The 26,198-nt window shown below is 39.4% G+C and overlaps 1 protein-coding gene across 1 annotated transcript in view; it reads left to right on the top strand.

Annotated features, from left to right (window-relative positions):
• The window catches only part of LTK (leukocyte receptor tyrosine kinase), a 1,073,506-nt gene that overhangs the window by 375,989 nt on the left and 671,319 nt on the right, over positions 1 to 26,198 (top strand). Inside the window, exon 8 of the mRNA XM_044073449.1 lies at positions 4,000 to 4,110. Within this exon, the coding sequence (XP_043929384.1) occupies positions 4,000 to 4,110 (111 nt within the window). The remainder of the gene's footprint in view (positions 1 to 3,999; positions 4,111 to 26,198) is intronic.

Genomic DNA, 26,198 nt, shown 5'->3' on the forward strand with positions numbered 1-26,198 from the left:
GATTGGGGTGAATGTCATCAGTTAGTAGAATGGTTCTTGCTAATAGAATTAGTTGTAGATGAAAGGGGTAATAAGTATTGAATTTTTGCTTAAGTTTTGGGGAGAGAGGGTAAGAGGTACAATTTTGATTTTTAGGAGCTGTATGTAGGAGAAATTATAAAGAGATGGAGTGGTAGAGAAAGATCGGGTGGGGTCATTATTAGTGATTTGATGGATAAGAGTAGGAAATGGTTTTAGGTATGCGTGTTTTGTGTGATAAGAACTTAGGAGTGCAAGAAAGGGTAGTAGAGGGGTTGTAAGGCAGATGTGGAGCATGGTATGGAAAGTTGTGAGTGAGAAAGAGGAGGAGCTTTAGGGAGATGGTAGTTGAGTTTGTAGGTTTGAGAATAGGCAGGATTATTATATTGGTATAGAAAAAATACAGGTGTTAGGTGTTTGGAGTGAGAAAGAAGTTACTTAAGGTGGGTTGGGTAAGAAAGTTTATGAAGGAGATGATAGATAGTGGGAAGGGTTGTGCAAGGTTGTGATGTGGGTTGGGATGTTTAAGTGATTGGGGAGTGGTTAGATATTGGGGGTTGGAGCAACTACATGTGAAATAAAAGTGAAACAGAAGGGAACCAATCAGTGAAACTGGTGAAAAAGTTCAGCAGATAAGGTCAGAGAAATAAGTAAAGTGAATACCAGACAACTATTAAGTTACAACTGCGTCAAATAATAAGGTTGGAAAGCACAGATGGGATAAATATTGTAGCGGTTTACTAAGATATGCATAGAGAAGGCAGATAAATAAAAGTAAGTATTGAAAGGAAGTAGGGATATGGAAGCTTAGAGAAAGATCATAGTGGTTCTGGCAATGTATGATAGCTTCAGTAAAACATACTGTATATTTACATCTTAAAATGTGAATTAACATATATGTTTAGCAGTTAGCCATTGAAATGACCACATGGTTAGGACACTTTGTGAGCACCTTACATCAGAGTTTATGGTTCTAGTTGGATTTTGTGGGTTAAAGGAAGAGGGACAGCTTTTGGTGCACTAAAGTGAAATGCATCAACATTGTAACCATAAGACTTGCACACATTCATGCATTCTACATCACTATAATTGAAAAGAAAGATGGGCTCTCGTATTCCGTTGTCCCACAGCTAATATTTTATAGCTGGAATATGCTACACCATTGCAGTGGCATTCATTTACTCTACCACCCCTACTGCTACTTGTGATTTATGAACACTTGAATGGAATTACATTAATATAGGGAATTTTGCTAGTATTTTAAGGTTATAGATTGGCCCTTGCTTTCTCAGACAGAAACTCTTGTTTATATTCTAGGAAGGTGGGATGAAGTACATAGCAACAGAGAGGAAGTGCTTGTAGTAATGCTAAAACGGCTGATAGATAAGCAGAGTATAACTTTTCTGTCTGCTTGAATGTACTGTGTTGTACTGATAGGTGAAATTTCAGCAATGTAAAACATTTTTGCTATATTAGATTGTTAAACCTTTAACAACATCTGCACATGAACAGAACTAAGGGCTTATGTGGCTCATCAATAATTTTTTGTCTTCTTTTCTTTTGTTTTTATTTTAAAGATGTAAGATGGCAGCCTCTAGGTCATGTATGATGTGAATGTGAGACACACCTTGAGTTTGACTTGATAGAGTATTTGCCCTTTGACATTTTTGATTTTAATATCTTTTTAATTAATGACCATCACTCTTTCATGTTAAGACCTCTATAAAAATGATTGCACCATTTTAATAATTTTATATCTGTAACTGTTGTTGAATGAGCCAGCCTGTACACAGAAATTGATTAAAATGTATAGATAAAAATACAACTAGTTAAGTCACATATGAGGCAGACATGTAGCAGGAGGTTAACTGCCTAATGAGTGCTTTCCATATCAAAGGAAAGATCTCATGGGAAACGTAAAGCTCTTGGTATCAATTTAATGATCAGATATCCATTTGTGTGCACCCTGTTTTATTTCATAACTGTGTGTTATATGGTTTCTCCCTTTCTAATTTCTCCAAGTCTTCTGAGTTTCTAATACCATGACAGGAATGGACCTCATTCCTAAGTCAAAGCATGATTAAAGTTCATGACATTAGTATTGTTTCAGTCTTTGATGTTAGTGAAAAGTGCTCTTCGCAGCACCAACAGTATGCCCAGTATTAACTCCTTCTGTATTTCATACAGAGTTACATGTATCTGTAACATATCTAAGTATGATTGTAAATTCCTTTTTATAAGACCTGTTCCTCCTACTGCTATTGGAACTGTCTGGGTATCCTTCCTCTTCCACTTTGCCCTCATTTCTGCCTGCAAATCCTGGTATTTTATGACTCTGTGTCTCTTGAAATTAAGACACTGTAATCCCTGGGTGTAGCAATTTCAATGATCAATGCTACTTTTGTCTTCTTTTCATGGACTACTGTATCTGGTTTTCTTGCATCTATTTTTGAACTGTTGGTAATGGGTGATCCCATGTGATAAATACTTCATAATTTCAATACTGCTCCGTGGCTCATGTTTCCAATGTTTTTTCAGCTACTTCAAGAGTATGTTTGCAGAATCACAAATGCAACAGTCTTGCCACATTATTATGCCTTTCAGTATACAGTCCTTCTGCCATTAGTATATCACAACCAACAGCAAGATGTGTGACTGTTTCCAATTCTGTTTTACAAAACCTGCATTTGTCTGCTTCTCCCACATGTTCAACACACTTTGTAAACGAGTGTACACTTAGTCCACTATCTCGGGCCGCCAATATTAACCTTTTGTCTTTTTGTTTAAATTCACCTCTCCTTAACCATTCCTGCATTTGTTCCTCATCAGCATGAGGTTGTTCCAAGAGTTTTCTATACTTACAACTATATTTATGCATTTTTCACATTTCTTGCCTTCTCATATCCTTCACCTTATATTCTTTCTTTTGTTTTATGGCACATACAGTTGCTGCCTGATTTTTATCTACTTCTGGTTTGATTTCTATTCCCATTTGACACTGATATGCTTCTGCTAAACTCAGCAGGGAAGTCATCTTAGACTTATTCTCCTCATGTTTTAAAACTTTCACTACGTTTGGCTCTTGTGAAGTCAGCAGATATGTATGTCCCACGATTACAGATCTATACATATAATCAATTTTGAGAAGGCCCATACCTCTCTTATAATGGGGAATATATAGTTATGGTATGCACTGATTTTTATAAATCATTTGATGAGCATGAAGCATCCTTCTTGTTTTCCTGTCCAACCAATTCAACACCTTTTGAGGCCAGTCAATCACTCCAAAACTATAAGTTAGGACAGGAAGAGCAAATTGGTTTACGGCTTGGACTTTGTTCCTTGATGTTAGAGCTGTCTTCACTATTAATTTTAGTCTCCTAAAACATTCCTTACTAAGTTTTATTCACATTGGTTCATGTTTTATTGTTGATCCTTCATCAGTTCCCAAATATTTATATATACACCTTAGTTCTGTTATATCACATTCCTCTCCTAGGCTGATATTTTCTTGGTGCTGCAGCTTTCCTGCTTTACAGGTTGCTTTTTCACATTTATCAAGACCAAATGACTGTTATATCATCTGAAAAAGTTTTGAGCACTTGCAGTTGTACTTTCATTTCCTCATCTGATGAATACAGTTTTAAATCATCGACAAAAAGACAAGTCTTTACATTTTGTTGTTTTTTGGGAGCCAAATTGCAGTCATGACCTAATCTGTTAAGTAATATCATTATAGAATTGTTGATGTGTTATTCAGTCAGTGACAGTCTTCAGTTAAAAAAACACTAAGAAAACGTGTGTCTTCAGTAATAAAAGGACTAATTATTAGTATATCGGATTTCAGTAAGCAGATTAAAAATGTTGTTACTGCTGTTTAAATAGCTTGCATTTTGATAAGATATTTTCGTGCTCTTGTCTACATAATGTCTATTTCTGCAGGCATGTATGCATATCGTTATGTTTGTTTATTTGTTTTAGCCCTGAAAGTGCCTCTCAGTGAAGGTCGCCTGCCACTGCCACTTATTCTGGTGATAGTAATATCGATATTGGTCACTGGGGTTTTCCTCATCTGTGCCAGCTTAACACTAAGTAAGAAATTGATAATATTTATAAAGCATCATTCTCTCTTTCTGTATTTTGTAGAATGAGAATATGTTTGTAGTATTATTGCATCCTTACTTGTAAAGCTTTTGCTACCCAGCTGCTGTACTCATGTAAGTAAATTGTATAATTTTGTTTTTTTATCTTGACTTTATCATTTTCTACTTAAAAGGCTTTATATTTTTTAAAAAACAATAGGGTTATATATAATTATTATCTCTCTATCTTTTATTGATTGGGTTAGTTCCACTAGGCCAGTGACCTAAGGGTTTTAAGGGAGACCTGAGACAGTATTTACACTACTTGGGGAAACTTGACTACAACATTTATTCAGTAGGTGCCATGGGATCGGATACAATCACCTGAGCTACCACCAACTGAAGTAGATGGGAACTTTGTTTAATATCTCATTTAAACAATAGGACACTCAGGAGAGCAGCACCACTGAATGCAGTGTCAGCAATCCAATCCCCCCTAGCATGATTAGAACCCACAGTCTTCTGGTCTTCCAGCACCAAGGGGGAATGTGCTACCTGTTGAGCCACTGATGCTGCTCCAACATTATTTATGGTTTTGGCTTAATGAAATAACTAATAGTAATATTAAACTGAAAACTGAATTTTATCAGATAAAAGAAGAAGAGCTGGAATAACCAAAGAAAACAGTCCTTTCTTATTTAACTTGATGCAAGGACTGTTATCACCTGTACCTTGCAGCCTGCTGTGTCTTGTTTCACAGGCACATCTTAGTCGTGCCCCTCAGAGGGCTGTTTTCTTCAGCTAATTCCTTATACTATATGTATTATTCAGTCATTGTATTAATTTATTGACTACTGACAACATTTGAGATTTCTTGCAGTGATACTGAAACAGATTGCAACTGTGTAACTAGTACAGTAGGGTATACTCCTTGAGTTTGGGGAAATGTGTTTTAATGCAGCCTTTGGGCCTGTGCACAGGTTTATCAGACATATGAAACCTCTCCTTGTATAGAAAAATACAGATTACATACATCTAGCTTGTATTAAGATTACATTAAAGTGCATTATAGCTGCATTCTGAAAGAATGCCACACAGATTTTAGTACCATCTGTCTGCTCCATAGTGTAAATGGATAAAGCCCTGACTATGTTGCATGTGACCTAAGTTAGAATAACGGCTCAGGCACTTGTAGCAGCTGGCAGGGGAGGATGGGGGTGAGTGACCACTGCTTTCTGACCAATCCCAGTGGGACATTTTTGGGTCCTGCTCACCATGTGGGTAACATGTAGTGGAATTACTAGTAGTCTACCCAGTAGAGCTCTAGTCTATCAAGCCCAATCTGTCATGTGAAAGTTGCACTGTGAGCTGAGGTCAACCCTTCAAGGGTAGTTATAGCAGAGCTCAAAAGTAGTGCTATGTCAGCTCTCGACCAAGCAAAGCTGACTCTTGCTGCAAGCATCTGGGTTCATGGGGGATTCCAGGTTCCCATGACCATGGAAGGAATTAGACAACTGAGTGCAGATAGAGGAACTATTGGGTGCAAAAAAAGTTGTTCCCACTGACTTAGATGCCTAGAAGAAAGGTAGTACAATTCATGACAGTAAATGCTGTGGAATGGAAAAAACATTGTCTAAAAGCATATTTTATTAATATAGTAATAAGTTGCAAACTTGGTACTGCATAAGGAATAATGGAATATTTACTACCATGCAATCAATAATTACAAGGTTTGTTTTTAGTACTTTTTGCAGAGAATAGCCTATGTTATGAAGTCTAAAAAGTGAATAGGATAAAATGAGAAAACTCAATCACACCATTGTGTAAAATAAAAATAGAGAAGTCAAAGTAGCAACATGTGTCCTGGAGCTGATTAACAATGTAGCAGTAGTGTTAAATGGCGGAATAAAACTAATTAGGAAATTCACTGGCCAAAAAACCCACAGATCACATTATGACTGCACAGCATGATGGCCATCATGTGATCTAATGAGCCCTGTGGCATACATGTAACATTCTTGTGATGATGCATAGTCACATGCACATTGATGCACTGCTACGAGCATGGCTGAGAACCCTGAAAGGTGCTGCACAGCAAAGGCTGTATTATTCCTTTACTATAAATGGGAAGGAAACTGGTATGAGGAGAGTCAAAAAGTTAGAAGGGCAAGTAGAGGAACCCAAAGAAGGGCAAGGGCAAGTGAAGAGGAAACTGAGAAGGGAGGCAGAGAGGTAAGGCAGTGGGCAGTATCTAAAATATATATTCAGTTGTTAAACAGAAGTAGTTTTATGGGTGGCTAATGCCCATTTCTCTTTTTTCAAGAATAGAGGAGAACATAGCAAGGGGAAGGTGAAGGCAGGAAATTAGTTGCAAGTATGGCAGCAAGGGAAGACTAACAAACACAAAATGCAAAGCCCGACAATGGATGGTGCTGAAACAAATTTGGAGAGAAAAACAAAGGGGACAGACTGACAATTGGAATTGGACAGAAATGGATGTAAAAATGGGGAGGAAAGGGAACAACATCATGGCAGATAATGTGTGGTAACCACGTATTGCTGTGCTGTCCAATGCCATACCCAGCCAAAGATGAGTCAACCTTTGTGACTGTCCTCATAGTTGGTCCAGGCTAGTGGTTACCCACTGATTAGAGCCAGGTAGATGTACAACTCTGCCAGTCACATAAGGATTTTCTTCAGGCTGCCCATACAGCTCTTCAGCTTGCCAGTCAACTAAGGACATCACCATGCCCTCCAACTCTTTGGGTGACACATCATGACCCACCAGTTGCTCCCCCAGTGAGGAGCCTACACTCTTCACCAGAGACAGACCACCAGAGGTTACCATGAAACCCTCCAGGCTACCTCCTTTTAAATGACCTATATCACCCTGCAGTAATGCTGGCCTGGAGACAGTTAGGGAAACAGCAGCTGATGGTATTGTAGGCAGACACTGTGGTGGCCACTGCCACATTACATTCACTGCTGTGGCAGTCACTTCAGAAATGGAGTGTCTAGTACACTATTTGGCAAAACATTCCCTAGTAAAGTAAAATTATGTTAATTATGCATTGGCAAACAAATTACAATATGCAATATACTTGCCAAATCAAAGGCTACTACAGCAGTAAGTTTTAGCATGCCACTTATCCAGTCCCCTTTGTGTATGGCATGTGAATAGTGCATTCAAATTAAAAGAAGGAACATATAGGCCACAGGAGCTGACATGAGCTAACTTAGGAGCCAGAAGTGTTCTGCTCTAAGGAGCTGCCATGAGGGGAAGAGACATGGTCTACCAGGCAATGCCCTGCTGGCACTATGGTGACCATGCCATGGGGACACAGTCACAAAAACAAAACTGTCATAAACACAGGCTATAGACACCTGGTGTCACTAATATACCATGAACTAGGAGAGACACTCGTAAACATCAACTGGTAGCCCGCCCAGTGCATGCAAATACCAGGTGTAACTGGCACTGGCAGAGAGGTTGGAATTAACAGCTGAAGGCTAATGCTGGGCAGGCAGACCAGTGTGCCCTGTGTCAGTCACAGATATAGCACTACAGACATGAAAATATAGGAAGGCAAACACTCAAGTATGAAGTAGATTATGAAAACCAGGGTGATGGTAGAACATGCACTGTCATAAGTTCATACAAAATTACTAGGCTAATGGCCCAAGAGACTTTACAAGCCTAGCCATATTTATCCCAAGTTGTCGCAATTGTCTGTAGTTAGGCGAGCAAAGTTTGCAGTGGTCTGAGTCTATGGTAATTAACACTGACTGCCTTTGTCCATGAGGGACATGGGTGCCACCCCAGGAGTGAATTTACAGTCACTCGCCCATTGATCTAGGTTGCTTTTAAAGAGGATCAGGGAGGGGCTCTGCTTCACATGAATGGGAAACTTGTTTGAGAGAAGGGGTGGTCTCTGAGAGATGTAGCTATCTCTCCAGCATGGTTTGTTCATGTCAGAGACTAGGTTAAGATCCCTGGATTGGGTGATCCTCATGAAGTTTGATTTACAAATATGTAGCATTTCCATCAGGGCCAGGTGAGAGACTGCCCTGTAAGCCAGGCACAGGTCACCCCTCAACAGCGTGTCAGAGACAGAATACAATGACAGGGCTTTCAGTCTTTCCTCATGAGACTTGTTTTGAGTACCGTCTATTTTCTTGGTGAGAATTCTCTGTGGTCCCTCCAGCTGTTGCAGGTGTCTGGTTAGATACATGCAGAAGGGAGCATTATAGTCAATCATTGGTCTGATGAGGACCGAGTACAATGAAATTATAACATCCTTTGATATAGATACAATGCCTTTACTTATGAGATGTGCCACATAGAAGGATTTCCTTACCACTGCGGATACATGGTGATCAAAGTTCAGATTGCTATCAACCTGAATACCCAGAGCATGTACCACTAGGTCTACACTTAGGGGGTGCTGTCTATATTGTAATTAACAGGGATGTCAGCTTTCCCAAAGGGAATAATAATGTGTTTTTTTTTTTGCATTTAGTTTCAATCTATGGCCTTGGCACCAGTCATCTGTCTGTGTTAACCCTTTCTGCAGTATATTAGCATCATTGGGGATTTAGTGATTGCTCTCAATTTGCAACAATCAGCGAACTTCGTCAACCACAGGCTGTCCACATTTGGCTGGACTTTGGAGAAATAAATTCCTAACAGAAAAGGGCCCAGCACATAACCTTGTGCTACACCATTGGTGACTGGTCCTTTGCTAGAGATGAAGTCTCCCATTTGCACAGAATGGGTCCTGGTGGTGTGTCAATTGGCTACACATCTGGTGACATAGGGGTTAATACCTAATTGGGCAAGATTTCCAATAATACCTGGGTGGGGGATTGTGTCAAATGCCTTGACTAGGTCAAGGTATGCACTATCTTTCCCTTGTCCAGGGCCTTAGTAACTTTCTTGAAGAAGTTCACCAGGTTTAATACACATGATCTACCATTTAAAAATCCAAATTGGGTTGGGTCCAGAGTTTGGAGATTACCTATGTCCTTCTTGATGAGGTACATAGTGATTATTTCCATGGCCTTGCAGATGAGACTAGCTAAGCTTATGTACCTATAATTCCCAGGGTCGATTGATGGTCCCACTTTGTGCATAGGGATTGCTGTTGTTGTCCTCCATTCTGCCAGACATAGCCAGTCCACAGGCTATAGTTAAACAGTTAAACAGGGCTCCAAGTGGGTCTGCTAGGTCATGTTTTAAGTTATTTAAAAGGCAACCTAGGATGTTGTCTTGTCCCATTGATGCCATGTTTTTGACCATGGAGAGTGCAGAGATGACCTGCTCTCTTGAGATAATAGGTTGAGAAATGGTGGCAGGTATACTTTGGGGGATGACTGGTAGGAAAGCTACCCATCTATATCAAACAAAGATCCTCATTAGCACTCTTCAAGAAGAATCTTGATGAGTGGATGGGAAATAGGAAATTCACCCCGGGGATCACTTCTGTGGCTCTGCTCGACAGAGGCACAGGAGAATAACTATGTGGGGTGATGTAAGCCAAGGAACCTTGTTGGCTAGGCTTCCTTAGGCCCTTGGACTGATAGCCTAATATCTACCTAAGAACCTATGAAGTTTCCTGCAAATCTGTCAGCTAGCTGGTTGACTATTTCTTCCAGTTGAGTATGGGTGGTGCCATTCACAACCAGTTTAGTGCATAGCTGGTTATTCCCTTTGAGATTTCAGAGGTAGTTAAATAATTCCTTGTGATTATGCTTAGCTTGGGAGGCTATTTTTGTTTCCTAATTAGCTCTGGAGGACTTGACAAGATCTCTAAGTTGTTTGTTTATGTTAGAGAGGGATTTTTTCCTCTGTAGCACCAGTTCCCTCTTGCTTTTGGATGGTAGTTTCTTTCTTCTTTTGTACAGCCAGTGTATTAGTGGTCCACCACAGCGGCTTGTTTTTCTGACAGGACCTGGTTTTAATCTGGTCAGGTACAGCTAATTCTATACAACTGCTTAAGTGGTTATACAAAACATTAGTGTACACCTATGCATAGAAGTCTGTATTATAGGTTCATAGGTTCATAGGTTCATACTAGGCTATCTGCCCGAGGGCATTTACAAGCCTAGCCCATCGTTTTGTGGCTTACGCCACCCCTTTAGTATGGGGAACTATACCCATTATTTTGCTATGCCTCTGTCGAGCAGTGACACTGAGGTAATCCCTGGGGTATATCTGCGATCTCCCATCCATTGGTCAAGATTTCTCTTGAACAAGGCCAGCGAGGTGCTCTGCCTCACATGTACCGGGATTTTGTTCCACAGCATAGGGAGTCTTTGGGTGATGAATCTATCCCTCCAGCATGTCCTATTAATAGCCGTGTCGAGGTTTAAGTCTCCCGCCCTTGTGGCTCTGATGGATCTAGATTTTTGAGGTGAAGCATATTCATCAAATCTGGGTTTGACATGGCCTTGTATGTTAGGCAAAGGTCACCTCTGAGCAAGCGGTGGCGACTGAATAGAGCTGGAGATCTTTCAGTCGGGCAGCATAGGACAGATTTTGAGACCCTTTATCCTTTTGGTGAGGAACTTTTGTGGCCTCTCCAGCTGCTGCAAGTGTCGGGTCAGATACATTCCGAATGGGGCATTGTACTCAATCATTGGTCTGATGAGTGATGAGTAAAGGGAGACTATGACCTCCCTTAATCTAGATGAGAATCCCTTCATGATAAGGTGGGCAATGTAGAAGGTCTTCCTAACTACTTTAGCTACATGGGTGTCGAATGACAGACTACTATCAACCTGGGTCCCCAGGTCCCTGATAACTTCTTCTGTGCTCAGTGGATTGCCACCTATTTGGTAGCTAGGGATAACCTTGTTTTGCCCGAAGGGTATGTCTATTCTTTTTTTGGCATTTAACTTTAGGCCGTGGCTCTGGCACCAGTTATCCGTTTCTGTGAGACCCTTCTGAAGGATATCTGTGTCAGATGTGTTTTCTACTATGGCCCAGTTTGCAGTCATCTGCAAACTTTGTCAGCCATAACCCTCCTGTGTTGGCTTGTACTTGGAAAAGTAGATGCCAAACAAGAGTGGGCCCAGGACTGAGCCCTGTGGGACACCACTTGTGACAGGCTTTGAGTCTGACATGGCACCAGCAACTCTGACCCTGTGGGTTCTGTCACTCAGCCAGTTTGCAACCCATCTTGTGATGTATGGGTTAACATTTAAGCTGATGAGTTTTTCAATGATACCCGAGTGGGGTATTGTATCGAAGGCCTTAGCCAGATCGAGGTAGGCTGTATGGACTGCCTTTCCTCATCAATGGCTTTGGTGACTGTTTCAAAAAGTCAACCAAGTTTAAAAGGCATGATCTGCCTTTGACAAAGCCAAACTGGGTTGGATCCAAAGTCTGCAAATTCCCTATGTCTTTATTTATGAGGTCCATTATGATCCTCTCCATGGCTTTGCAGATAAGGCTTGTCAAGCTAATGGGCGGTAATTTCCAGGGTCTGTGGAGGCACCGCCTTTGTGAAGTGGGACCACAGTTGCAGTGCGCCACTCCTGGAGTGCGTATCCAGAGGTAAGACTTTGATTAAACAGCTGTCCTAGCTGTGGGTTTAATTCCTCATTGAGTTCGTGGAGCACACAGCCGGGGACACCATCAGGTCCCATGGATGCTGTGTTTTTTGCTTTGGAGAGAGCAGTTCTCACTTGGGCGCTGGAGATGTTTGGGGGCTGCACTCGTTTGGTATAGATATCTCTCCTTTTGGGGAGAAGTTTGCACTGAACCTGTCAGCCAGTATGTTGGCAATGTCTGTAGGATCAGTAATCTTCACATCATTTTGAACTAGTTCTGAGCATATCTGGGAGTTTCCTCCTAGGTTTCTAACATAGCTAAAGAAGGCCTTATGATTGTCTTTTGAGTCTTTAGCTATTTTTCTCTCGAAATTTGCTTTGGATGATTTTATGAGAGCTCTTAGTTTTTACTTATAGTGATCAAGGGTGTCTTACCTTTTAAGGATTTTGCTCTATCTTGTAGTAGCTTCCTCCTTTTGTTGTAGAGTTTGTTTATGGCTGGGGTCCACCAGACTGGACGCTTGCCTTTGGTACAAAGAGTCTTTGTTTTGCTTGGGATTGCCTTATCCATGCAGTCCTGCAGGTGCTGGTAGAAGGCATTTGTAAGTGATTCAGCGGCTTGAGTATTGTTTTCCGCCGGCTCGGGGGCCTTAAAGGAGACCACACTAGTCTTTAGAAGTGTGAAGTCGGCTTTTGAGAAGTTCTTTACTGTGGTCTTTTTTATTTCAGGTGGGGGTGGGATGAGGACCTCCAGCGAGATTAGTTTGTGATCTGATCTGTGTTCGATGGGGGGGGGGGGGGGGGCTTTGAAGCTTCTTATACCATCACTTAGTAAGAGGTAATTTGTCTTGGAAAAATTCTTAAACATTTTTTAACTTGATGAGGTATCTGGCATTATATTTATGTCATAAGAGACTGATTTATGGTCCAATCTTACCAGACAGGACATCATACTGGGTGGTGCAATACTCTCCCATGTCAGTGAGTACTGTGTCCAGGACATTTCAGCCTCTCTTGTGGTGTGCTAACTAGCTGTTCCAGAGCATTTGCAGTGACCAAGTCCAAGAACCTCAGCATGTTTGTGGTCATGTATGTTTCCCAGCTGATGGTAGGATAATTATAATCACCCATGACTAAGATGTTGGGCTACATGGCAAGTGACTCCAGTAAGTCCAGGTATTCGGTATGCTTTTCCTGGTTCACGGTGGGGGAATTATGATGTGGTAGGGGATTTTGCCCATGGTTAATTGGACATGGAGTAGCTCTAGGGAGTCATACTGTTTGACCAGTCTGGAGGTGTACCTATCCTTAATGAAAAAAGTTGTTTCTTGCTCAGTTTGTGGTCTGAACATATGGAAGGCATGGTAGCCCTGCACAGCCGGGCTGCTTTCCCCATCTTTTAGCCATGTCCCCATGACTGCACAGGTGTCAGCATCTTCCAGGCTGAGGAGTGCTTCCAGGTAGAGCAGTTTCATGTTTAGACTCCTAGCATTAAGCAGCAGTACCTTGAGTTTATCTGGAGAGGATTTTGTTACATTGGGAGATTGATTATTTTGACACTGCCTAAAAAAAGGCACAATAGGGGTGGCTAGTGCCTTTGCCAGTATTCAAAAGCATCAAGGAGACAGGTGCAGACCATTTCTGGCAAAACAGCATGGCCTGTCGACCATGTCCTCACAGATTGACAGATATTGGACCCCCTTGCACTGACACCAGAAGCTAGGCCAATTGCTGAAGTCAGTCATTTTTTGTTTGGAGAAGGTAGAATGCTGCTTAAGGCTAAACTTATACCTGCCTGTGACACATAATCTGAGAGCACAGTCATGTCTGTCTTTGTATAGTCCAGAGAGGTACATCTCAAGTGGTTCACCCCCAATTCTTTGGATATGTCCACAACCTCAAAGGAAAATCCCAGATTTGCACAGAAGTTGCTGTAAATGGCACAAGATATATCCCTCCTACATGTCCTCCCCCTGAAATCTCTAAGGAACAGGTCCTTAATGCCCTTTTCAAGGCAAAAAATAGCTTCTACGGCCTCTATGGGACCAGACAACAGAGTTAGCTGTACCTCTGATTGCCCTATTTCGCCACAGTCTAAGCACTGGACATGTTCCTTCAGACTGGAAAACATGCCACTGTCATCCCCTTCCACAAAGAGGGTTCTTCTGCTGACCCTGGGAATTACAGACCCATAAGTCTGACCAGCCTCATATGCAAGGCCATGGAGAGAATCATCATGGACCTTATCAACAATGATATAGGAGATCTCCAAACACTAGACCCCATCCCAGTTTGGTTTCATCAAAGGGAGATCATGACTGCTTAACTTGGTGCACTTTTTCAAGACAGTCAACAAAGCCCTGGATGAAGGCAAAACTGTGCATGCTGCCTATTTAGACCTAGTGAAGGCCTTTCACACCATTCTTCACTCAGGTATCATTGATAAACTTAATTGATAACTGAATATAAACCAGTATATAGTCAGATGGGTTGCAGATTGGCCCAATAGAACAACACAGTTAAAATATGGGACTCTTCATCTACCTTCAGACCAGTAACCAGTGGAGTACCACAGGGCTCGGTGCTGGGGCCCCTACTGTTTGGAATTTACTTTTCAGAAGTACATGCCAAAACAAAGGGTGCATGGCTAACAAAGTTTGCAGATGAATGCAAACTGGTAAGGATCATTGAATCCCTTAGTGACACTGACACCCTCCAAGAAGGACTTACTCAAACCAATGATTGGTGCCAAAGTCATGGGATCAAGTTAAATGATAAAAAGTGCATCATCATCCCCTTCAGCAAAGGAGGAATCCTTACAAAGTACCACATTAACAACACCATCTTAAGTACCCAGTCTATAGTAAGGGATCTGAGCATACAGGTTGTCAGCAACCTCTCCTTTGACCATCATGTTTCCACAGTGGCAAGGAAAGCCTTCTACATTGTCCATCTTATCAAAAAGGGCATTACCTCCAAAAAAAGAGGCTATAACCCCCCTGTTCTTCTCCCTTATTAGACCAATTATAGAATACAATGCACCCTTTGATATTTAACTTGCTAGGCACCTCTAACAATTACAGAGACCTCACAGGTACTTTACAAATAAAATTCAAGGTGTCCTATGCTGCTAGACTAAAATCCCTGTCTCTATACCCTGTGTCGTACAGACTTCTCAGGTGTGATCTCTGTCTAGCCTACAGGGCAACCACAGATCTGCCCTGATGGAAGTGCTACACAGTAGCAAGACAAATGGTACTCACTGCACCTGCCCTAGCGAACTCAAGATGACAAGTGATATTAACAGGACCTGCTGGAGAGACAGGTTCCCTCCCAGAAGCTCCCCCTACTCTGGAATAAACTTCCAATCCTAGTAAAACAGAGCCCTTTACCAACCCGTTTCAAGTGTAATGTAGATAATTGGATGGGGGATCACAAATTCACCCCTGGGGTTTCACCTTAGTACGTTAATTCATTAAATATCACAGTGCATAACTTAGTTTATTTATTTAAGGACAGCTAGTGCAGTTTTGTTTTGCACATTTTGGAAGAGGCTGCAGATTTTTGTTATCTTCTTTTCATCTAGTTTGCTTACCTAGTTGGTATTTTGTGATTTTAATTCGGTTTGACACAGATGAGAGTTTGGTATTACAAACTTTACTTTTTTTCACTAAGGCTCCTCCTCATCACTTACATCACGCCCTCCATACTGACCCATATTGTAACCTTTGCAAGGGTGCAGCCACTTGGCCACTTGATCTGAAGAAACACAGGACCTGGGTGAAAGCATAGCCTGCCCACCCTCACCATGCCACATAATTATTTTCTTTCCAAATTCAGGTGCCAAACTCAGTTTCCATAGCATCTACCATTCCTTGCTTATTATCCATATCTGACCCATCAGACTGACTCCGATTCCTCCCCTCCATCATTACAACATGACTGTTACATGCAGCACACTTCTGAGCTTAGGATAGGAAGTTAGCTTGTATTGAAACTACTGGATTGACACTTGAGCTTAGCACTGTTCAGTTATAAAATACAATTAAAAGAAACTGTTACTGTGGCATGAACATTAATCTGAAGATGTCTACAACCCTTGAAAATAGTTTAGTAGATGAAAGTGCTCATCTGTCACATTAGTGACTCAATTAATTACATTTAGTTAATCTGAAATGTGTTTTTTACTTTTATTTGTACACTTTTTCTTAAGGATAAAACAGTTAATGCTTACTGAAAGTATGGAGACTGCTTTACATCTGGGAGGAAATAGAGGTAGCATAAGGACACATAGCAATCAGTGTCAATGGAAACACAGATTCTAACATGCGCTTTAGTTTGGTTAACTTTAACTTTAGAATAGGTAATGAACTGTAGGTTCAGCCATCTATTTGGAGCAACCACTGCTCTTTGGTAAGATAAACTTATTTTTCAGAAAGAGTATGTATTTTTCTGTGGGAGGGGTTGTTGAAAATGCATTTAGTTTTTTTTTTCTTAACTGTTTATATTATAGTGAAAAGTGTGAAAAAATGGCATTGGTTCAAAAAGAGATGGCAAAAAACAACTATATATAGTACTGTCCCACCAAACATTAGTTTGTGCAGGAAATCTGCAGGCTAGAAATATATATATATTCAAAATTGTCATGTGTAATAGCATTTTTATCAGAATGATTGTTTTGTCAATATTAGCATGGAAGGCAAATGGCCTTATGGTTATAGACAAAAGCAAAGAGTACTGAATTATATTAAAAAGTGTAAGGTGCAAATAAAGTGCTACAAGTGGCACATTAGCATATATATAAACATGTGAATCTGACAAAGAAAGGATTTCATGATGGGAATTCAACAGCATATCAGGACCAAACAAAAAAGAGCATAATAATGATGATTGTAAGAGCAGCCTCAATAGCAGTAGAAGAGGAAAAAAGGACAATTGTGGTGAATTTGCAGTATTTAGAGTCACTGTCAGGGAAGGAAGATTACACTGGCATGTATTTATATTTCACCAAAATGCTGTTATGGAGCTTAGAAGAATTTTGGGAGCAATAAGTTTCAGCAGTGAATAGTATTCAAAGGTGGAGATTGGAACCTAATTTGCAATAATGAAGATGAACCAGGGGACAGAGAATAGAAAATATAACAAAAAAGTGGGGATTTCCAAAGAAGTATATAAGAGTATATGGCATGAGAAATGTGAATCTATTTGCAGAAACTCAGACAGAATTTGCATATTATTCCCAAAGATGCAATACCTATAACATACTAGATAGAAACTGTATTTTCACAGGTGCATTCAGTTGAAAGCTTTAATACCTATCCAATAACTCTATTGATGATGCACCTATAAAAGCTAAAATAAAGATGAAGAGTAATGACGGCACTTTCTACTTATCTATTAAAAGAGGTAGTGCAAATGACTTAACAGTCATTAAGGTAGATAGAAATTACTTCGGAAGGGTTGCCAACTGTCTTACAGATAGGATCCAGACAATCAAATTAGGGGAAGTTAACTCCACAAAGAGACTAATCACTAGTGAAGTCCCCCAGGGTTCTTTGCTCTGACCTCTCCTGTTTCGCATCTAATTTTCTGAAGGAAAAGCCAATACCAAAGGGCTCTGACTAAGTTTGCAGGTGATGGTAAGCTAGGAGCAGACACTGCATCCCCAAGTGACTTAGCCATCCTGCAAGAAGATTTTGCTCAAATAAATTACTATTGCCAAATCATGGTCTGAAACTAAATGCCAAAAATGCATTATTTTATCTATTGGGAAGTCATCTACCCCAAGGAACTACCAAATTGAAAATATGACTCTAAGTGATTACCCACTTCTTCTGGATTCAGGGACTTATGTAGATAGTGACCTAACTTTTCATCAATGTGTCTATTGTATATTGTACCAGTTATAAATAAAGGGATTATGTCTAGATCTAGGGATGTAATTTTCCCCCTTTACTCAGCCCTCATTAGACCAGTCATTGAATATGTCCTTTTGGCATGTATCTGCACAGTCACATGCAACAACTGGGATGCCCACAGAAATATCTTACTAAAAGGATACAAAGCCTAAACAACATGGATGAACTCAAAGCCCTGTCACTATACTCGGTATCCTACAGACTGCTAAGAAGTGACCTGTGTCTGACATACAAGGCATCCTCTTACCCAATACTGTTGGATTTACTGTACATCAGCAAGTCAAATGGCATCTGAAATATTTGGTCTAGAGATCTAAACCTCTTCTGCAACAACAAAAAAGTGGTTTGGTGGAGCAGGTATTTTTCAAATAGGATACAGCTGCTGTGGAACAGACTCCCCATCCACATAAAATAAAGTTTATCCCTATCCATTTTCAAGCACAACTTAGATCTGTGGGTGGGAATCAGAGAATTTACCCCAGGTTTGCCCCCTGTACAGAGGCAGCCATGCATGGCTCCCCTCAGAGTACCTATGCTATGATCCCAGTTATTCTTATTAGGGATAATATATAATTATTGACCATGGGATGGATAAGACCAATCTGTTACCAAATAGGATAGGTTATTTCAAGCACAAAAAGGGAAACTGGCTAGGCTTTAAATGGCCCACAAAGGCAGCTAACCTAGTACTTACCCATGAATCTATGCATAGCCACTGAGTAAGATAAAATGAAAATGGAGTTTAGAACATGGTGGAAATAAGAGACAAAAAGATATGAGAAATATGTAATAGAAATGATTTAGGTGTATTGATAAAGGTTAAAGTACTGCAGGAGAAAAGGAATCTCATAGAACAAAAAGGAGCAATGGCAGTGTGCCTAAGGGAAAATTGAATATTTGGTGAATATACATGAGTTTATAAAGACTGCTGTTAAGCAGCTATTTTTGGAAACAACTCTAAGTCGAAAAATATTTGACACAATGGCTTAAACAACAGAAAGTAGAAAGTGTTGTAAACTAATGAAGAAACTCAATGACAAGAGAAATAACCAGAGATCCTGTATAGATATTTTGAACATTTATGGATGTTTCTATAAAACAGAAGAATGGAGAAACCAGGAAAAGGCACCAGTGCAAATATTTATAGAAGAGTTAATTATGCCAAGGTTACAAGAAGATTATCAACAACTACTAAGTTATGAAAAGATGATATAAAATGGTGATGTATAATCAAGCAACAGAGAAGACTCCAAGAACATATCTTACTGTGAGGTTTTGAAGCTATGACTGAAGATCTGGAATATGTTATTTAACAATATTTTAAAAGTGGGAATTACCACCTTCTTGGAAGAAAGCTGTGGTAGTTATAGTACCCAAAGAGGTTAAAGACAAAACAGGCATAGCTTCATATAAACTCATTTCAGTTGTAAACCATAATTCTTAATTCTTTATGTCTTTATTAAATAAGATAATTGCAAAGGTGGTACTAAAGCTGATAGACATAGATCAATTTAGTTTTATGGAGTGGAGGCAAACATTTGGCAACATTAATAGAACAATGATGTTCCAGGGGGAAACAGAGTATAAGAAAACATTGCTATTGGTGGGTCTTGATGCAGAGAAAACATTGAATAGACCCAGCTGGGATTTTATGAATAAAACAATGGTAGCAATTACATTTCTTGATAGAATAATAGGGTCAGAGGCTAGAATAAAGGTGAGAGGGTTCCTCTCTGACAAGCTGTGTTTGAATAGAAGAACCTGACAGGAATGTCCCCTTTTCTGTTTTTTTATTTTGTTTATATTTATAGCCAATGGCAAAGAAAATAAGGGACTCGCACATTCAATGATATAATTTATATGTTAATCAAGAAACGTTAGCTTTATTCACAGATGATATTATTTTGTACTTGATAGATTCATTAAAGGCATTTTAGTATTGTGAAACATTTGGAGGCTGTCTTGAGACATTTGGGAATATAAATAAATGAAGGAAAAGCAAAATACATAGGGTAAACTATATACCCACACAATAATAGGCTCAGCAATGTCCATACTTTTGGGGAGCATGCTGTCTTTAGGTCTTTGGATTAAAAAGGATTTTGTTATGGCAACTACAGATATTAGGGAAGAGAACAAACAAAAGATAATGCAAAGCTGGAAGCTCTTGATTATCCATATAGATAATAAAATACAAGCACTAGAAATGTTTTTCATCTCTTTGGTCTTATGATAATAAATAGTTGATGGAATTTATTTGGTAGGGAATAGAACATGAGTAATGTGGGATACTTTGATTCTCCACATAGAACAAGGTGGTTTAGGGTTACCTGATATGAAGGGGTAAACAGTTAATGCTCATATACATAACTGAAGCAGAAGATTATAAATCAAAGTGGAAGGGGATAATGATGATGAAACTGGGGGGGGGGGCAAGAAATAGAGAGAGACTAGGATTTGGGTTGTAAGTCCTTAAGAAAAATAACAGCCACACAGAATTTTATATGCATAATGTTAACAGAATATATTCTAAGAACTAAAGTAGCATGGGAACAGAAAAAGGAGATTTTACCAACAGGGACATCTGCAAGTAGGGGTACAGAAAACAGACAATGGGGGCTGGAATTTACTGGTGGAAATCAGTAAAAGAGCCAAGGTATTGGGTATAAATAACTTAGGAGGAAAAGATAAGAGAGTGGAATGGTGCTAAAAAGCTCAAACTGTAGGCTAGAGATTGCTTCTTAATCAGGGACTGGTAACAGACTATAGGTTAAGAGAAATTGATAGGGGAGTACTAGCTGAAATTACAGATCTGGCAGGTTTTTATTTGGATCTCACTAAGTGTAGATCAGAAGCTGATTTAAAATATAATATAATATAAGAATAGCTCAGATGAGATTAGAAAAGCTTTGGAAACAAAGAATGGAAAGGCAATTTACAAAGGAACATTGTGAAGATGTCTGCAAGGCTCCAAAGTGTGCAATAAAGTCCTAAAGATTTAGGATTCTTGCATGACATCATTTGCATAGGTATTTTTATATCTCAATAAACTTCACAGGATTTTTCCTTGGGTAGATGACAAATGTTGTAGGTGTGATAGATGTAAATGAAAACGTTTTTTTTTTTGACAGGGTGTGAAGAATTGGCTGATTTTCCCTACACAGCACTTTAATAGAAATATTGGTAGAACAAATGCTTTTAACAAAATAAGTTATTCTTTTTAGTTGGGATATAGACTCTAAATTGTTTAGTTATAGTAAGGCCTTAGCAAGTTTAATGCTGTTGGCCATCAAACAAAATTACTAAAAAATGGAAATCAAATTCTAAACCAATTGTAATTAAAGTACTGAATATTAAAAGGAGAGAGAAAAGAACTGGAGGTAGGAGCTTTAGAAAAGAGAAAGATCAGATTTAGAAGAAACAGGAACAGTACATTCAGAATAATGTTCAGGAAGAGAAGTGAGGTTTAAGAGAAGGAATTGAACATTTATATAATGCTGGAGTGAATCAAAATTGTTAAAAAGAAAACATGTATGCTTGATGACAGTAACAAAGAAAAATGTTACTACATTTGTTTTCTTTTGTATTACTGTTTGTAAACTCATGTTACTATTTAAAATGTGATGATTTAATGGAGATGTTTAAACAATTACATACAAATCAAATTAATAAGATACATGAAGATGAACTTTAATTATAGTATCTATCATATATAGTATCTAATTATAGTATTTATTTATAGTAATAAAAACACTTAAAGGGAGCACAACACATTAAAGATAGCATTATTACACAAATAGGTTCATAGGTTCATAGGTGTGTACTAGGCTAATGGCCCTGGAGCCTGTATAAGCCTAGCCCATAGAAGTTCCCTGGCATTGTGACACCTGACATTAGTTCCCAGTGCCTCTATCAAGTAGAGCCACTGTATTGATACCCGGGGTGAACTTTCTATTGCCCATCCACTCATCAAGATTTCTCTTGAAGAGGGACAGTGAGGTGCTCTGCTTGACATGTATGGGAAGTCTATTCCAGAGCATGGGCAGTCTCTGGGTTATGAACCTGTCCCTCCAGCATGTTCTGTTGATTGTGGTAATGAGATTGAGGGCTCTGGAGAGTGTGGTGCGGAGGGATTGGGATTTCTTTAGATGTAACATTTCTAACAGAGGTGGGTCAGACATGGCTTTGTAAGTCAGGCAAATATCGCCTCTTAGTAGGTGATATGAGACAGACAACAGCTGCAGTCTTTTGAGTCTGTCCGTGTAAGACATGTGTTTAATGCCTAGGATCCTCTACGTGAGGTACTTCTGTGGCCTCTCCAGTTGTTGCAGGTGGCTAGTGAGGTACATGCTATATAGGGCATTATACTCAATAGTTGGTCTAATGAGGGAAGAATAGAGAGAGACAATGACCTCTTTCTTCCTGGATTCAAAACCCAGTATACAAATGCCTGTATAGCAACATTTGAAAGAGCAGGAAATAAAGAAATGCAAACAGAAAGAGGAAGACAAACACATAAGGCATTGAAAAATGCAAAAAGAATGCAAATACACACAAAACAGTAATAGGGACAGAATAAAAGCACATAAGTGGTACACAAAAGTAAAATATACATATACAGATCTAAACAATGCATATTGTCCCCATAGCTACACCTTAGTACAGAAACATGAGAGGCGATAGTAGCACATAAATAAAGCACAATATAAATGCAAATACATGTAAAAAATTATAATAAAAATTTCAGAAGATAGCCAAATAAATAAAGGCCAGAGTCATACCCAGAGCCAAACCAATTAAAGAGAAATGGAGGTATGAGAATAAAAAATAGCTGTATTAGAAATAACCATAAAAAAACAAAACAACTCATTAAATGAGTATTGGCTTTGATATTTTCCAGCATTAATTTTGTGAGGAAATGTTATGTGTGTGTCAAATCTAATACATTTTTCCAAAAGATTTTGGGATGCTGTAGATATGAGGTTATCAGTGGCCATGATTTGTTTGGATCTCACTAAGATATTTGATTCTGTTCCCCACAGTGAGATTATTAAGTTAATGTGTAAGAACAACATCAGTGGGTATATTATTATTAACTGGGTCTCTAATTAGCTCATTACTAGAATGTGTAGGGTCAAGACTGAGGGTATTACATCTAGGGATACATCTCTCACTCTGAGTGTTCCACAATGGTGTGTTCTTGGACCACTTTTGTTTACTCTCTTTGTGTTCAAGACTGAGGGTATTACATCTAGGAATACATCTCTCACTCTGAGTGTTCCACAAGGGTGTGTTATTGGACCACTTTTGTTTACTCTCTTTGTGTTCAAGACTGAGGGTATTACATCTAGGGATACATCTCTCACTCTGAGTGTTCCACAAGGGTGTGTTCTTGGACCACTGTTGTTTACTCTCTTCGTGTCATGCTTCCCAGTGGATAATGGCATTCAGATTAGCAAGTTTGTTGGTGACACAACATATTGAGACAATTTTGAACTCAACAAATGATCAAGCCAGGATTGCAAGGATTTGTGGGTGCCTTATTTTTATGGCCTTTGAGAAAACAAATGGATTTCAGTGCCAAGAAAATGAAAGTTGTGCACTTTGTCAGAAACAATACACGTTACCCTATGCCATTAATAAAATTACGCATAAAGGTGAGGAAAAAATAAATGACTTAGTTATTATTGTAGACAGAGGCTACAGAGTATAGAAGTACTGTTCATGTGTTATCCAGATAGTGCTACTTAAGGATATCTTACGTAGTATAAGCAGTAGGGAGAAAAATGTTCTTCTCCCTATATATAAGGCTGTGGTAAGGCCTATAATTGAATATTGTGCAGCTGCCCGTGTGTATAATCATTCACTGTATTATAGACCGGAATGGATCCAAAGATATTTTACAAGAAAAATTACTAAGGTAAAGAATATATGTTATGAGAACAAATGGAAAAGGTTATCCTTGCACTCATTTACATATAGACTGGCATGAGGACACCTAACACTAATCTATAAAGGTGTGAATGATGACATCTTGGCCTCATCATTAGGAACTGAACTTAAGTCTCCTATTTTGTGAATCAGAAATAATTGTTTATTTGTGAATCATCCTTGTTATAAAAGTAATGTTATGTTATAGATCATTTCATGGAAAAATAGGTGAACTATGGAATATGCAACCATTAGACATTAGAAGAGCTTAAAACATAAAGGCATTTAAGGATGCAATGGATACCTGGTTTATAATTCCTTTACTTTCCTTGGCAAATTCTATTAAGGCTTCTGTGGAGGATCAGTTTGAGTTAATGATATTGAACATTAAGAAATATACATGTATGTATGTATGCATAAATAAATAAATAAATGGCATATAGCCAAAAGCTTATAACACACACATACAATCAAATCACCTTTCAGCAGTACTTTATACCACACATAAAAAATGTGACAGAAAAAAAAACAGAAAACTACATATTTTAACCAAGATGACCATTTACCTATTAAGCAAAGGAAGAAATGTAAAAAAAATTGTTAAGAGAAACTGGAAATGAAGATCACCGACAAACAATTATGGCTGAAGTAGATGACCAAATGGTCAGACCAAAATCAAGTGTGAATTGAATGACGAGCCATCTGTTTGACTTCAACTTGTGACTTTTTTTTGTCCACAGGATCAGCCTAATGGCTTCCCTTCCTACATCTTATTGCTACATCAGGGTGAGAGTTATCCAGCCCATTCAGTCCCTGGTTTCATCGAGGGCAGGTCGCCTACTCAACCTGGTGGACTTCTTTGAAAAGGTCATCAAAGCAATGGACAAGGGCAAAATGGTTCACACTGCTTACCTTTACCTGGCCAAGGCATTTGACACAATATTCCATCAGGCATTCTTGACAAACTCAACAGGCTAGGAATAAATCCTTATATCACCCAATGGATAGCCAGCTGGCTCACAGATAGGGCTCAGGAAGTTAGAATTGGGGGGTCCTCTTCTACAGAGAGACTTGTCATCAGTGGAGTCCCTTAGGGATCTGTCCTGGGACTGCTCTTTATTGGCATCTACTTCTCTGAAGTCAAGGCCAACATCAAGGGCCTATGGCTGACCAAAATTTGCAGATGAATACAAATTAAGAACAGTCATGAAATCCCCCCACCAATACTAATATTCTCCAAGAAGGATTGGCACAGATGAATAACTGGTGTCAAGACCATAGACTAAAACTAAATGCCAAGAAATGCATAATAAAATCCTTTGGGAAGTCAGCCCACCCTACTAACTACCATATTGACAACACACCCTTAAGTGACAAACCAGTAGTTCAGGACTTGGGGACACATGTAGACAGTAATTTAGCATTTGAACATCACATGTCAACAGTAGTGAGGAAATCATTCTATGCTGTGCAACTTATAAACAAAGGTATGGTGTCCAGGATAAAGGATGTCATTGTTCCAGTATATTCGCCACTCATCAGACCTATCATTGAGTAAAATGCCCCTTTTCGTATATACCTAACCTGATACATCCAACAACAGGAACATTCACAGAGAATTGGAACATTCACAGAGGTTCCTCAATAAAAGAATAAATGGTGTAAATAACATGTCCTATGTAGACCACCTCAAAGCTCTATCCCTGTATTCCATCTCCTACAGGCTCTTGAGGAGAGAGAGCTATGCCTGGGCATACAAGGCATCATTGGACCCACTCTGATACATCTCCTGCATCTCCTGCATACCCACAAAACAAACAGCACCAGAATTACCTATTCTAAACACTTAAACCTTGCTTGTGATATAAATAGGACCTTCTGGAGAGACAGATATATATCCCAGAGACTGCCTCTTCTCTGGAACAGTCTCCAAATACATGTGAAGCAGAGTTCCTCCCTAACCTAATTCAAGTGTAACTTGGACAACTGGATGGAAAACTGGAAATTCACCCCTTGTTTAGCACCTATGTCTCTAATGGACACAGACAGCCTTTAAATGGTTCATTTCCTAGGCCCCTGCTAACACTAACAAGGGTACCAGAACTTGTCAGAGATTTGGGTATTTGGATAAACTTAAAAAGGCCCCAACAGTCATTAGCTTAGTACAGACCATTGAATCTATGACAGTAACAAGAGTCCAGTGTGGTAGAGTAGACCAGTCTTTAGATCCTGCAACTCTCCAGTAACTTGTGAGCTTTGCTATGACTGCCTTTGGGTGATACATGCATTCTTCTTACAGTGCAACCTTCTGACCAAGCAGTGCACAATGGTCAATCTTTAGATCCTGTGAGTCTCCAGTAACTTGTGAGCTCTGCTATGACTGCCTTTGGAAGATGCATGCATTCTTCTTACACTTGCAACCTTCTGACCAAGGAGTGCACCACTTGCAGCAGGAACACTCTTGCTGTGGTAAAACACCAGTATTCCTACAGGTGTTGACTAATTCAGTGAACACATTTTCCTTCTTCCCTCCAGAATGGGTGAACCAGCATCAGCTGCTCATGAACATACCCCTCATTCCTGTCCCTCAGAGCCCATGCCACTTTGTCAAACTCAGGATGAGCGAGATGCAAACAGGACTTTATCCAGGTACTCCATGAGACGGCCAGAGAATTTTTAAGTGTGTGCTTATTTT

Source organism: Protopterus annectens, chromosome 6.part0 (genome assembly GCF_019279795.1).
Source record: "Protopterus annectens isolate FY-2018-M chromosome 6.part0, PAN1.0, whole genome shotgun sequence".
NCBI lineage: Eukaryota > Metazoa > Chordata > Ceratodontiformes > Protopteridae > Protopterus > Protopterus annectens.